The 15316-nt window shown below is 46.7% G+C and overlaps 1 protein-coding gene across 1 annotated transcript in view; it reads left to right on the forward strand.

The window, feature by feature from the left end:
* Window positions 1–15316, forward strand: part of FAAH2 (fatty acid amide hydrolase 2) — a 153714-nt gene that overhangs the window by 97402 nt on the left and 40996 nt on the right. The window contains exons 7-8 of the mRNA XM_086942244.1: window positions 8585–8702; window positions 10782–10901. Of these exons, the coding sequence (XP_086798370.1) occupies window positions 8585–8702; window positions 10782–10901 (238 nt within the window). The remainder of the gene's footprint in view (window positions 1–8584; window positions 8703–10781; window positions 10902–15316) is intronic.

Genomic DNA, 15316 nt, shown 5'->3' on the forward strand with positions numbered 1-15316 from the left:
AAAACCGGCCCCCAGTAACAAAACCGGCCCCCAGCCTTGTGGGGAGGCCATCGAGGCCTGCTATGGCCAGTCCGGCCCGAGTATTAGTGTTCATTATTACACTGTGCTATGTTGTAGACATGCTTTTGTATGTCCTTTGCTAGGAGAATTAGTGCCTATCCTGAACATTGTGATCAAGCAGATACATGTCCATTATGTGTCTTGTGTCAGCCTACTTAGTGTCCATCTGGTATTATGACATCCTTTGTAAACTTGTTATGTTATGTTACTGAATTTCTAAAGCGCACTGACACTTCTACAGATGTCCTGGCATTGAGAGAGAAAATAGACCTTAATTGACAATTATTGGCAGTATAAACAGGTTTTTAAGGTATTTCACAAGCATAAAAGGCCAGATGTTTTCCACAGGATCACTAAAGTGCACAGTCCACATCTTCGCAGTTGCTACAGAAAAAACCTCTCTCCAACCTGAACACGCTTGAATCTCAGAACCACAAGTAGGAAGGCATCGGAGGATCTATGATTATGGCTAGGAACAGAGTGAGAGAATCTCTTTGTGAGATCGCCAGGTCCAGAGCCATAGAATGTTCTATGGAGACCTATGGAGAAGCCGCAACATTTTTATGCCAGTCTGTTTACTCATCGGTATCCAATGTAGGGAGTCTACTGAATATGACTCGTTACACCGCATGCTTTTTTAATGCATGCCATTACAACAACCGCATTGTAACATTGCATGCCATTACTCTGCAAGTCGGAACACCGATTTGCTCCAGCGGAGACTATGTATGTTGGATAAGTATAATTTACTATTCCAACTCATCTGTGCAACAGTAGGGAGGGTGTTGGATTTTAAATCCAACACCTTCTGACCTGTAGAGCAAGTCGTTGTTCCGACTTGCGGAGTAATGGCATGCATTTTAACAACGCAGTGGTTGTAACGACCGCATTGTAATGGTATGCGGTGTTCCGGTTTCGGGGTAAACAATGTTTACCGAGTCTACTGCTATTTATATTGAGGTACAGCTGGGTAAACCTAAAGCAAGTATTCACACAGCATTTTGAATCCCCAGAAGTCTTGACAGAAATCTGGAGGGGTCTTGCTTTTCTTCAGAGCACCTGGGCAAGAGTTCCTGTCAAAGCACCAAGAGGTCTCCATCTTTATACTTTTTACTAACACAGAGAGAGATTTCTAGAAGCTCCCCCGTCCTTCATCTGTACTGTTGGTGCTGTCTTAATTGAGGTCACTCTACGGAGCTGGCCAGGCCTCGATGAGAGCTGAGGCAGAATTCTTCACTGTCCCATCCTTTGACACTGTACACATCCCCCACCCTGCCTGTTCTAGCAGATTATCTCTCTTGCTGAGTGAAGTGAGAAACATAAACAAACTGTGTGCGCAAGTAACCTGGGCCTGCCTGAAATCGTAGCTGAAAGACAGGGTCAGACAAACACACATTTTCCTTTATGGAAACTGGCTGGATAAAAAAAAAAATTGCTTTATTTAAAAGCAGTCCTAGACATGGAGGTCTGCTGAACCCAGCAGTCCACCATCCCTGGGAGGGCCAGCCATTCCCATGAGGTCGCAAATTTGCGAGTGGTTCATTGCAATTTTTCGCTATTTGCAAGTCGCAAAAGCAAATGGTCCCATGTGTCTAGTTTGGACATAGTGCTCCCCCTCTGGCATTGGGTCCCGTTCCGAGGACATGCAGTTCAAATTATTGCTACCGTGAGCCTCAGCTGTAGCGCAATCATTTCAACAAATCGTGAGTCTGCGGGCATGCATGCAGGCTTTCCGATGTGGGCAGAGAAAGAGGACTGTGTCAGTAAGACTGACGGTGCAGGCCTGCCCCCAGCTCTTCTTCCACTGTTTACTACGATCGCGGTCGACATAGATTTAAAGTAAGCAGAATTACACTTGTAAAAACAAATCAGGTGGCAAATTAACTGTAGTTTCACCCTTACATTTGCACACATGAAAGTGCGTCCCCTATGAGGGTAACGGAGCATCGGACAATTAGAACCGGTATGCCAGTATTAGTAATAAAACAGTATTTAAACCACCAAACAATCACAAGAATAATCAATGTAGCAAAATCTTACAATTCTAAATAAGGTATGAAGCCAATCAGACAGCACTGATCTTGACTGATGAGCAGCAGAGAAAGAGGCAGCACGACGGGGGTCTGTCACATTCGGAGGACTTGGTTCATGGTGATTGGTGGATTACAAAATGATGGGAAATGTAGTTTTTTGTTTGAATTGTTCGGTTGGTTTCTGTGTTTATCAGTATTGATAAGAGAAATATAATTTGAGCTTCCTGTCCTGACATAAAATACAACAATCAACATTTTTTAAAAATAATTTTTATTGATGACTAAACCAGGGTATTTCTGTAACATTACTTTAGCAATGAAGAAGCAACATTTAGAGAATCTATAGCCATAGTTACAGCAATCTGAATTATTAAGTTAAATGTCCCTGTCTCTACGGAATGCAAACTCCTCAATTCCTTGCCAAGGGAAGGGTGTCGCGCCCAGGCAGCTTACATATATCTCCCCTAAATGAATTCTGTTTACCCCATATCTGCCCCTACTTATTTCGGCAGCCCCGACTTTTATAGACTGTCTTCTCTGATATCATGCACCAGTCCATGTCCTCATCCATGCCCGGAGTGTTGGCGTGTCAGGGCACCCCATGATTTCGCTATGATTCGTTTTAGTATTGTCAATCCCAGTGTGGCCCAGGATATTTCATTACTATGCAAATATTTGTCCCCCCATAGGTTTAGGAGGCACAGTGTAGGCTCTGGCTCCAATCTCAACCCAGGTGTCTCTCCCATACTGCATATCAAGGATCTCCAATTTTTCTTTATGTACAAGTAGTCCCAAATTATGTGTTAAAATGTGTCTTCTTGCCTACAGTGCCGTCTACAAGTAGGATCTGCCCCAAGACCAATCTTAACAAGAGTGTGGCCTGAGAAGTATATTCCGTGAAGTGTTGTATTCATTTGAGTCTGGAAGAAATGGCCACCTCCTGGGGTGAGGCCCACGCTCCCTGCCGCTCCTCTGGTCTAATTCCCTAATATCTCATTTCCAGTGCTCTTGGAGTTGAAGGAGAGGGTCAGGAGAGTTATTAATCAGTTTTTATAGGTCAAGGAGATTTCCTTACGGTTCATATAATCTGCTAGAATTCTGTCTTCTAATGAAGAGACCTCTGGGAGTCCCCCCTCCCACTCGTGGATGACCGCCTGGAGACCAATCCTGATCTGTATGTATCGGAACAGTTATGAATCCGCTAGAACATATTCTCTCTCTAGTGTAGGAAAGGGAACCTACTCTCCTTGTACCCACAAGTCTCCCACTCGGGTGATGCCTATAAGATCCCATCTGTCAAATCTCTTGATATTTCTCAGGGTTCCCAGTCTTTCAGCATCCCTCAGCGGGATGGCCTGTGTGATCTTCTTTGTCCATCCCAGGCTTTTGTTTACCACATGCCAGAGCTGAATAGTATGTTTCTCACTAGAACCTAGTGGCAGTGGTAATAAAGGAAAGGTCAGCACCTCTGTAGCGTTTGCAATACGTTTGGCTCTTAATGGATATGCGTGCTCAATGTAACCACTGTGCCACCTAACCTCTGTTACCCTGGATAGGAAAAAAGATTTTCCTTATACACGTGAAATCAGAAATTATAATACAGAGCACAGCATCAAGGTAGTTTTCAAACTGACCCTATTGTCAGTAAGGAAAAACCAGATGGACAAGATGATACAGTCCAAATACAAGTATAGAATTGTAAAAGCTCTTGATATTGTTGACACAAAGTTGTAGTGTGGATGCAGACACAGGTTTTGTCGTTTAGACGACTTTTTCAAGGCTCAAACTTAGACTGTACAAGCACAAATATGGTCCAGAGTCCCCTAGTTGTATTGGGGAGTCGACGGCAGTGGGAAAAGTCCCAACATCGAGCGTCATCTCTTGAGTACAAGAGGGGCACTTATAGATACTTGAAAATGTTGTTTTCGTTGTAATAGACAAGACTGCAAATTATTCTGTTCAGTGCAACAGTATGCCTTCCAAGGTAATAGCAGGAGTGGTCTTGTGTATATATATATATATATATATATATATATATATATATATATATATATATATATATAGAGCTGGTGTGCTCATTATGGTAAACAAAGCCTCAGTCAAAGTGTACGTTTATATCAGCATGTCATCCATATTCAGGGCGGGGGTAACTCGTGCAGTAAGAAGTTTCAATCTTTACTTGGAGAGGTCCTTCCAACATTTTCAAGTATCTATAAGTGCCGCTCTTCTACTCAGGAGACGACGTCTGATGTTGGGTCTTAATGACTAGATGCTAGATGGTGTCAGTCGACTTGCAGGGTACTTAATTTTACACCCCTATTCTGCAATCTCATGGGAAGCATCTCTCGATTTCACGGTGGTGTCCCAACATTATCAGTTTGCGGCCCTTCTGTTTGACCTTCCTTCCACTCCTAGGGTTTTCACGAAGGTGATGGGAGTGGTAGAAACCCATCTAGGAAGGTCGGGAATTCCATTATTCCCTTACCTGGACGATTGGCTCATCAATGTCAATTCTCCTGAGTAGGGGTTGCATCACTTGCTGATAACAACTCAGCTGTGGTGCAAACTGGGCTTTTCTATCAACAATCCCAAATCTCACCTGGAGCCCTCTCAGCGTACCCTGTTTATAGGCATATAACTGGACAGAACTGTGAATTGAGCCTTCCCTCCTGCTCAGAGGATTGAAGAACTTCAGGCTATGATCACGATGTTTCAGAAAAGAGCGGTTATTCCAGTACTGAAGGTTCTGCGCCTGCTAGCATCTTGCATGCTGTTGGTCACCCATGCACGGTGGCACAAGCGGGCCCTCCAGTGGTGCCTCCGCAGGTAATGGTTTCAAACAATGGAGGTCTGCGAGCCTGTATCAAGATTCCCAGGCAAACTGCAGTGGATCTACATTGGTGGAGTGTGACTGACAATCTCTTTCAAGGGAAATCCATTTCACCCTCCTCCTTCTGTGTCCCCAGTCATAACAGATGCCTCCATTTTAAGGTGGGGAGCTAATCTGGGGATCGGAAGATCAGTCGCATCTGGTCTCCAGAGAAACAGTTTCATATCAATATTAGAATCGCTGGTGTTATGTCTGGCTCCCAAGGCCTTCCTCCCTTTCCTTTGTGATCAATCAGAACACGTTTTGGTGATAGGTTGGGATTGAGAACCAGGGCTGCTTTTGTGCCAAAAGTGATCACTTCGTTCTATTTGGGTCAGTCTATTACTCTTTCCACGTTCTATCCTCCTCCCCTTCCAACCAAAGCGGAGAAGAATCTTCAATGCTTGGACCCCAAAAGAGCTGTCCGTTTCTACGTGAACAGGACACACAAATTCAGACTGGATCACCAACTTTTTGCGGGACACATTGGAAAAATGTAGGGGAAAGACTTTCATAAGAGTACTCTGTCAAGATGGATTAGCCTCTGTATCAAGATCTGCTTTGCCATGGCACACTAAGAGCCAGTGTACTAGAGATCATTCTACCAGAGCTAAATCTTCTACCTCTGCTTTGGCTACAGGGCTTCCTGCTGCTGGTATCTGTAAAGCAGCGACTTGGGCCTCCCTTCACACTTTTGCTAAACCTTTTTGGTTAGATTCCATAGTGAGGAGGGATGGTCTCTTCGCTTGCTCTGTTTTACAGGATTTTTTGAAATAGACAGTCATGCACCCACCTTTAGGTGTTGGACTTCTCATGGTTTTTGTTCGAAAGGTGAGGAATCCACAGGTTGGTGCATCTATCAGAAGAACAATTTACTTGCCTTCGGTAACGCTTTTTCTGCCGGATACAGTACCTGCATATTCGTCACCAACCCACCCTCTTCCCCATCATGTCTATTTATATACCAAAGGAACCTGCTTCTCTATATTTAGTATGTATATGTTTATTAGTATGTTAAACTTTTTTTTTAAACAAAGAATTGCTCATACTATTTTGAAATTTGTTCCATCTTTTGCCTCGAAGGAACATAAAAATATTGGGTGGAAACTGTCATTAGCATGTGAACGGGGGCTCTTTTTGGCTCCAGTTAAGTCACGCTGTGGATACCGACTGTCCCTGTCGAAGTAGGAGAGCTATCTAAAAAGTCTTCGTCCATGCTGGGGCATGGGGATATTCAAAAGGTGAGGAATCCACAGGTGGGTACTGTATCCACCAGAAATAGTTTTACAGAAGGTGAGTAACTTATTCATTTAAATGAATGAGTACATCTATCAGCGTTTTACAGCGTTTACAGCTGCTGACAAAGAGCTGCACTATCTACAAATCAAGAGATTCTAGTTTCAAAAGACTTTTTTTTTTTTTAAACTGACCAGTTTGTTTCTTATGGAAACACTAACAAAAGTTGTCTTTTGTCAAATCAGAGCATTTGAAGATGGATCACTTCATGCATTTCATATTTCCGTAACAAAGCTAGTAAATCTGTAAAACACAGGCTGGAGCTCACGCGACAAGAGGCATGGCAGCAGTTGCGGCGTTAGAGGCGGGTGTTTCATTATGAGTTGGACTTGCCATCGACCCCACTTTATCTAGCTTGGGCTTATTAAAGAGAAAGCTACCTGTAGCTACAGTTCTGCAGCATTGGTATATTTCATAGCTTTAGATCCACCCACCCTCCGCCCCGTTAATGAGGCTAATACATAATTGCTAACGAACTTTGAAAATCAGGCAGTTGGAGCCTCTGATGAGGGTTGCAACCCTAGGCCCCTCCACCTGATTGGACAGAGTTTGGGTCACATAAAGAGGTGGATGGGCTGGAGATATATATTCCTGTTTGTCCATTCATTGTCAGTGTTAATTGCTGTATTATTATCCTGCTGAACTAACATGGCTACTGGTTTCCCAGCCTGACAAGGGGAGATAATTCAAGCCTGTGAATCTAGGAAAGATTGCAATGCTGATGAATTGTACATACAGGTAACTCTTCTTTCCATGTGTGCTGCAGCACACATGAAAAGAGGAAAAATTGTGGAGAAATAAACATATTTCTCCTTGTTCGCCTTACCTTGAAAGGTGTATGGATTAGCAGGCACATGCATCAAAGCTTTTTGCGATCGCAAACGGTGCGATTCGCAAAAATCGGCCGCTTGTGATTGCAAAATTAGCTTTTGCGATGCATCAAGGGTCAAGGCCCTCGCAATTTGAGAATTCGCAATTAATTGCGAGTTCTCAAATTGTGATTGCATTTAACCCCTTGCCTGCTTGTGATGGAATCATTCCGTCCTGATCCACGGTGGTGCTGTGCTGGTGACGGAATGGTTCCGTCATAGCCCGCCCGCCCGCCTGCGCGGTGCTGATTTCGCGCCTGTGCTGAGCGTTCTATTAGGCGGACGGGCCGTGACGGAACCATTCCGTCACAAGCACAGCGCCAGCGCGGCTCGTGACGGAGTGGTTCCGTCACGAGCATGGCGGCGCCACGCAGCCCTCCCTCCCCCCTAGCGCCGTGGCGGAATTACCGCCGCGGCCAAGGGGTTAAGGAATCGCAAATTGAGATTCCTTAAATGCAATGCAATAAAGTAAAAAAAATTGCGATTTCGCTAATAGGGGCTCAAATTACCATGAAGTTGAACTTCATGGTACTTTGCAATATCTTCAAAAATGCACTAAAGTGCATTTTTCAAAGTTCCATTTTACACACGCACATGCCCTTGGGGCATGTGTGTGTGCAAGATGTACTCGTATGCAGATTTCAGGAGTGCAACTGGGTGTCCTTTTGACACCCTGGCACCCTTGAAATTGCATTCTCTAATTGAGATTCCCATGCATAGGCTTTTGCGATTCCTTAAAAATCGCACTTAAGAAATCGCAAAATCCAACATTGATGCATGTGCCTGTTGATGTTTTCACATGTTTACATAACTTTGGAAATCTGGGGCAGTGGCAAAATCCATGGGTTTTGCGTGGGAAACCCCATTGCAAAGCCCATTGAACGCCTCCTGGATGCAGAGTGAAGCAACGCAGCAATTTACTCTGCATTGACGTACTCATGATTTATGAGGCCGCTCCAAGCCATGCAGGGGGCTTTGTGTGGCTTCTTAAAATGAAACAAAAGTCCTGCGTCATGCATGCACCACTTTATTTGGTGCAAAAGTGACACAGGGCTCTCATAAACAAGCCCTGTTGTGTTTAAAATAAGCAGTTGTCTGAGCTCATGCTCAGCACCTCACTTCCTGGCTAGTATTTCCACCTGTAGCAGCGGCATGACCGGCACAATAAAACCTCAAAAGGTTTGGACTTCACTCTTCCTGAGAAAGTCCAATGAGAATGAAATGTGTATGGTTAAGTTGTCCAGAAATGTATGAGCTGTGCTGAGAAATTAGAAGGATTTCAGAATAACAGAGTGGCACAGAGCCCCTCCTTGCTTGAACATTATGAAACTGTGAATAATGATAAGACGACTAGAGGGGCTAAGACGCGTAGGTCTGCCTAGCGGAGGACACATGCTGGAGTGCTGCTACAACATACTCTCCTCTCACAGCAGCGCTGCTTTGTTTTTATCTTTCAGGCTAAAGCTTGACGAAGAGGTGGAAATGGAGAGCATCAAGTTCTACTCGATGGAGCATGACGGGGGCTCTGTCTTTGTGTCTCCTGTGGACCCGGATCTCATTGAAACTCAGAGGAGGGTAAGCCTGACGTCTGGCTCAGAGAGTGACTGTAGCGTCCCCTGCTGAGACTGGTTATCATGAGTCACACAGTGTGGTTTATAAAGATAAGGGGGCCTGTGGACTCTGAGGTATCAGGGGAGGTCTCACCTATGGAGAAGACCTTACAAACTCCTGGGACAGCAGTAGAGTAAGGAAAGGCATATGATGTAAGTTATGAAATAGAAGGATCTGTAGAGTGATTGGGGTAAGTATAAGACCCAGGGGGCCCCTAAAGCTCTCATACCCAGGGGGATTAGCCCCCTCATCTCCATCATCTTGAATAAATTGGCAGATCTATGGATTATCCCAGTGCTGTCCCAACATACTCACAGAATGGGTAAGGATTAGTCATGTGGTCCCTCTAAAGCCCTACAGATTTTAAGAAAAAGTAAAGATGAACCCTGTCAGGGCCCTAATCTCAAGTTCCTACAGTCTCCAGGGATGGGTAAGGGTTAGCTCAGTGGTGTCTTTAATCTAGATTAAATGTATGCAGACACTTGCTGGAGACTATAGATTAAGTGAGTGGTACATTCATGCAGACTGTGATGGTGAGATTATGAATTAGAAACTTGATAGGGCATACACTTTGTTTGTTAAAATACCCCTCACACACCAAAAGGGCCCTTGGTGTCATCCTTCATCATAGGGGTCTTCGTGCCCACACCATGGAGCCACGGGATGGCGAGAGAGGAGGCAAGGACTTCTTAAACACTGAAATACAGTGGCCATTTCCTCCCCACCCGAAAAGAAGGCTCACGGAGCACTGACTCCTACCGTTTCTAGCTTATTTTCAGAAATACTGACAGAGCTTACATGATAACAATACCAACTAGGTACTGTATTTTAAAGTCACTCTTTGTATATAACACTTATTTTTGCATCAACTGATAGCAACATAGTGAGCACCTAAAGGATCATCTTCAGTCCTGATGAAGAAGCCTTGATGCTCCGAAACATGTTAGGAGTATCAGCACATTAAAGGCGTGATATCTCTAAATCACCCTTTTTAACAGTACCAGCCTATAACCAAATAAAATGTCTTTAGTCTATAAGGCCAGGTACTTTTTAAGCCACATGTCTCATTCACCTCTGACCCTTTCTCTCAAAACATATACACCACACGTAGCACTACAATAACAGTGCTCCAGCGTAGTCACCAGTCGTAGCGTGCCCGTCCCGCAGCGGGGCGGGGCGGGAAGACCCCTATAATGAAGCATGACACCAAGGGCCCTTTTGGTGTGTGAGGGGTATTTACACAAACACTGTGTGTGCCCTACCAAGTTTCTGGACATACTTTCCTTTCAACCTCTTTGAGGTGGATCCTTTTGTATCTAAAATAATCGCACTGAGGAGTGCCCATGAGGGGCATGACCTCTTCACACCCTAATTCTGTTGTCTTGTAAAGGGATTATGGATAAGCCCTGTGGTGCCCCCCTGTGTCATTATAGATTCCAGTGATTGGGCAGGGATTTAGCCCTGTGGTGCCCCCTGTGTCTCTATAGATCCCAGTGATGGGCAGGGATTTAGCCCTGTGGTGCCCCCTGTGTCTCTATAGATTCCAGTGATGGGCAGGGATTTAGCCCTGTGGTGCCCCCCGTGTCCCTATTGATTCCAGTGATGGGCAGGGATTTAGCCTGTGGTGTCCTCGTTTACGGAAGTGCTCATACTGACTCACCGGGGGTGGGGAGTGGAGGCTTTTGTTCGATGACTTTCCAGTGTCCTTGATTTACTGTTTCTTGCAGGAAGGGGGGTTGCTGCTGTCAGCACCCTCAATCCTGATAATGGGGTTACTTTAAAGCTACAACAAAGGGGACTTCTCTACCCAGAGAGTGGATCTCCCCTGTGTACAGGAGGGTGTTTTTGTGCAACAAGACAGGATACTTGCACAGGGCATCCAGGTGAGAAGGCAGAGTGGAATGGGAGGGGATTGAGGCATGCAATGTTTGATGCCGTATGCCAGAAATAATTACCAACAGCTGGCATAAGGAGCCGCCTGGATCCTCTTGAATAGTAGCGTCTCTATAGGTAACGTCTGTGCTTCTGCTTCTACTTACCCAGGTGGTGGATTATTTGCAGACAGACCTCGGTGTGGAGGTGCAGAATGTGGAAATCAAGAATATGAGATACTCCTTTCAGATCTGGTCTGCCATGATGTCATCCAAGAGCGCCGACGGACAGGTGCGTGTATCGCCTCTTTTCAGAGAGAGAGCCTGTGTGACAGGGAGGCCACTAGCAACAACCTGCATTTTTGTTCATTTGTTGCAAGTGCAGTCTTCTGAGGACAGATAGTATGTTGCAGAATGCCATGCAGGCAAAAACTAGCACTGTGTAGACCTGTCTTATGCAATCATCTGGGAGAAGTGCTCTGTGGACGTTCACGCGGGCAAAGGCTAGCATTGGGCAGATGTGTCTAATCCAAGCCTCTGGAAGAAGTCCTTTTGTTGACGTTCACCATGCAGGCAAAGGATAGCATTTGCAGATGTGTCTTATGCAAGCCTCTGGAAGAAGTCCTTTTGTTGACTTTCACCACGCGGGCAAAGGATAACATTGTGCAGATGTGTCTTATGCAAGCCTCTGGAAGAAGTCCTTTTGTTGACGTTAACCACGTGGGCAAAGGCCAGCATTGGGAAGATGTGTCTTATGCAAGCCTCTGGAAGAAGTCCTCTTGTTGACGTTCACCACGCGGGCAAAGGATAGCATTGTGCAGATGTGTCTTATACAATCCTTTGGAAGAAGTCCTTTTGTTGACGTTAACCACCTGGGTAAAGGCTAGCATTGGGAAGATGTGTCTTAACCTCTTAGGTGCTGCGCCTATTCCAACGGCCGACGGCACCACAACCTCAGGAGTGCTGCCGTCGGCCGTTGGAAGTTCGAACCTCACCTGTGCAATGGAACGTTCAGCACTGGAGCTGGACGTTCCATAGCTGCTAAGAGGTTATGCAAGCCTCTGGAAGAAGTCCTTTTGTTGACGTTCACCACATGGGCAAAGGCTAGCATTGGGAAGATGTGTATTATGCAAGCCTCTGGAAGAAGTCCTCTTGTTGACTTTCACCACGCGGGCAAAGGATAGCATTGTGCAGATGTGTCTTATGCAAGCCTCTGGAAGAAGTCCTATTGTTGACGTTCACCACTTGGGCAAAGGCTAGCATTGTGCAGATGTCTTATGCAAACCTCTGGAAGAAGTCTTCTGTGGACGTTCACCACGTGGGCAAGGACTAGCATTGTGTCCTACTCTCAAGCTTTATGCTGAAGGCAGAGGCAGGCTATATATAATATCCTGACATCTGGTTAAAGGCTTGTGTTCAGATGAATTGTTATGGTCTCACCTCGAAGGGTACTGTGTTGGCCTGTCGCCAGGAGGAGATAGTGCAATCATGGCTGGAGACAAAGGCTGGCATTATGTGGGCACTTGAAAAAGCAGCTCAGGTGTGTGGCATAATACCACACAGCAAAGACTTGCCTTCGTACAATCTAGATTTCAGTAGAGAAGGCAGCTCATTGGACGCCTCCAGAACTTGTGCAGAAATGTGTTACCTATGCAAATTCTGACCATGTGTGCCTTTCCTCCATGGTTCCTGTGCCTCCAGATAAACAGTAGAACTATCAGCTTTAAAAAAGGCTGATGCTGTCTTGATCTCTGATGTAGACATGAGAGACACCACCCTCTATTAGGGGCCACCAAGTGCACTGTATCTACACTGTCCTATGTGGTATGTCTGCAACAGAATTTATAGATGTGGGGAACCTGTCCATGGGTTTAATGAAGCCCCCTCATTTACCATGAAGCCCCCTCATTAACCACCCTCCACCCCCACTGCTGCTCTGTTAATTTCTTAAGAGCCAGGAAGATTCGCCCACTGCTGCCTAGCCAGGAGGTGGATCATTGCACAGTTCTGTGTATCCAGCCATGAAATCCCAGCAGAAAAACACCAACAACAGCACAGTTTCCAAGCGTGTCTGAGATGCAGTTACTTGAGGAGTAAAATTATTAAAACACAAAGGCAACCATACTCAAAAAGACTTGATATTTATATAGCAGACAGTTCCTCTTGGGAAACATTATTCAGATACTGAAATACACAAAGCACAATCGCATAGATCAAAGATTTGGAGAGGTAGTCAGGGAAGACTCCACACTAGGAGCACGTGTAAGTAATAATACAAATACAAAAGACAATTGTGAAGATGTCCATATATATTGTGCAACACCATGTATACAATATTCCATGTCCCATGTAAAACAGGAACCCATGAAAACAAATATACAACATGTGAACATACAAACATAAAAAACAAGGGTTTCCAGCACCAAAACCTAAATGTGATGGATACAAAAGTTTTACACCAAGCCTTTCCGTTCAAAGGATTGGAAGGTTGAGTTGGTTTAGTATTGTCGACAACGTTTCGACCCACTGTAAAATATGGGGTCTCATCAGGACCATATAATTTTTTATTTAAATTATATTTTTATTGCAGAGTTATAAACCACAGGATACAATTATGCAGCCAGTACTCTTGTGAGATCCCCCCCGTCCAATAAGAATTCCCAGTCGTACACAGCCATTCAGCCCGCATCCCGGAGGCCGGGCGGCATATTATATCGCTCAAGAGGAACACATCACAGTGCACGTCCCATAAGGACCCTGGTTGATAGATTGTTTTGCGTATCTGCTTTTACCCCCCCACCCACAACAACATTCCCGTCAGCCATCCCAGTGATAGTCAGTGATGTCGCCCTTGTCGGGACCTGCCCTAGGTGCCATGGGTCGTCGCACCTGGCCACACTACCCAACCATTCTACCCTCCACATAGTAACCATCGTCCCAGTAGATCCAAGGCCCTAACAGGTGACCATCTAATGGCATCCGGCCCTCCCCAAACACCCAACAACCAACCCCCCCAAAACCCCCCCCCCCTGGCAACTGCTAAGGTGTGTGCCTCGTCCTGTCGGATTGGATGGGTCCACTACAGTGCGTGATGCTATACTTCTGTGTTCGCCTCGCGGTGTCCAGCGGCTTAAGTCTCGCTATCCTCATCCTCCACCAAAGAATCACGCATAGCCTGTACCACCAACTCCCATGCACGCGCCGCATCCAGTGCCTTCTCATTCCCCAACTTTACAGCTTGCTTCATCCGGAGCACACTCTCGCAGTCAGACCACCGCAGCAGCTCATTCTTCCATCTACGCAGTGAGGGACCCCCCCTGGATTTCCAATGCCACGATATTTCCCTCTGTGCCAATATCAGGCCCAGGTCTATGAATTTGCTTGTCACCCTGGTGTGCTTAGTATGCGGGAACCAGAGCAATAGGCACGCCGCCATATCAAATTCCACCTCCCTGTCAGTCACTTCATTCAGAAGTTCCCCTACCTCCGCCCAATAGGTCCCCAGTTGTGGGCACCCCCAAAACAAGTGGTCCATGTCCGCTCCCTGGGACGAACACCGCGGGCAACAGGCATCCGGCACCTGAAAGTACCGCTGTAGTTTCTCAGGAGTTAAATAGGCCCTATGGAGCACATAGAAATGCACCTGCTGGAAACGCACGTTTCTAGTGCCCTTCCACGTGCGTCGCAGGATGTGACCCCATGCCGTATCCGGTATGGGCCGGCCGATGCTCACCTCCCATTTAGCCTTGAGCCCCTGGAGTGGTTCCAACCCCTCGTTCAGCATCCTATTATGGAGGCACGTCACAGCTTTGAACGTGCCAGCCGCCATCACCACATATTGGCACGCCATAGTCGTCGTGGGTTCCAGGAGCCCCTCTTTCCAATGCTTTTGTATGGCAGCAACTACTGCCGCGTGTAGGAGAAAGCCCCCAGCGGGCAGCCCGAACTGGTCCCGGAGCACTTCGAACGGCGCCAAAGCCCCATCAATGTACAAGTCGCCCACCACCTGCAGTCCCGCCTCCTCCCAATCCAGCAACGGGGATCAATCTCCTCCGTGCGGCAATGCCGTCAACATCCCGATCGGGATCTCCGGGGCATAAGGCCGCGATGCCCTCGCTCTCCGAAGGCTCCGTTGCCAGCACAGCCGGAGCGTCCGCTCTTCCATGGTGAGGGCCCGTAACTCGAGCCGCTGCTGCATAATGATGTAGGACAGCACGTGGCGTTGCATTCCCCGATCCCCGTCCTCCTCCGGGCCCCGGAACACCCTGGCTACGTTCTGCGTAAGGACCTGCAACTGCGCTGCTAGATAATACAGCTCAAGGTCGGGCACAGCCATACCCCCTTCCAGCTTGGGGCGAAGTAGCGTGCTCAGGGCTACTCTACGGCGGCCATGCCCCCAAAGAAAGCCAATTATCATTGACCGCAGTTCTCTAAACACCCCCTGGGGAATCCAGACAGGCAGCGTTCGGAAATAATAGAGGAAGCGGGGGAGCGCCACCATTTTCAACAGTGCTATCCTACCCAGGACCGACAGCTGGAGGGTTGACCAGAAAGACAAGCTGCCCCGCAGCGCCCGGACACAGCGGCCGATGTTGCCCTCCAATAGGTCCGCAGCCGCGTGGTAAATACGGACACCCAAATAGGTGATGCAAGAGGGTTCCCATACTACCCCCAAATCGCTGCTAGGGGCTGGCGATCCCGCTCGCA

Source organism: Lissotriton vulgaris, chromosome 10 (assembly GCF_964263255.1).
Source record: "Lissotriton vulgaris chromosome 10, aLisVul1.2, whole genome shotgun sequence".
Classification (NCBI taxonomy): domain Eukaryota; kingdom Metazoa; phylum Chordata; class Amphibia; order Caudata; family Salamandridae; genus Lissotriton; species Lissotriton vulgaris.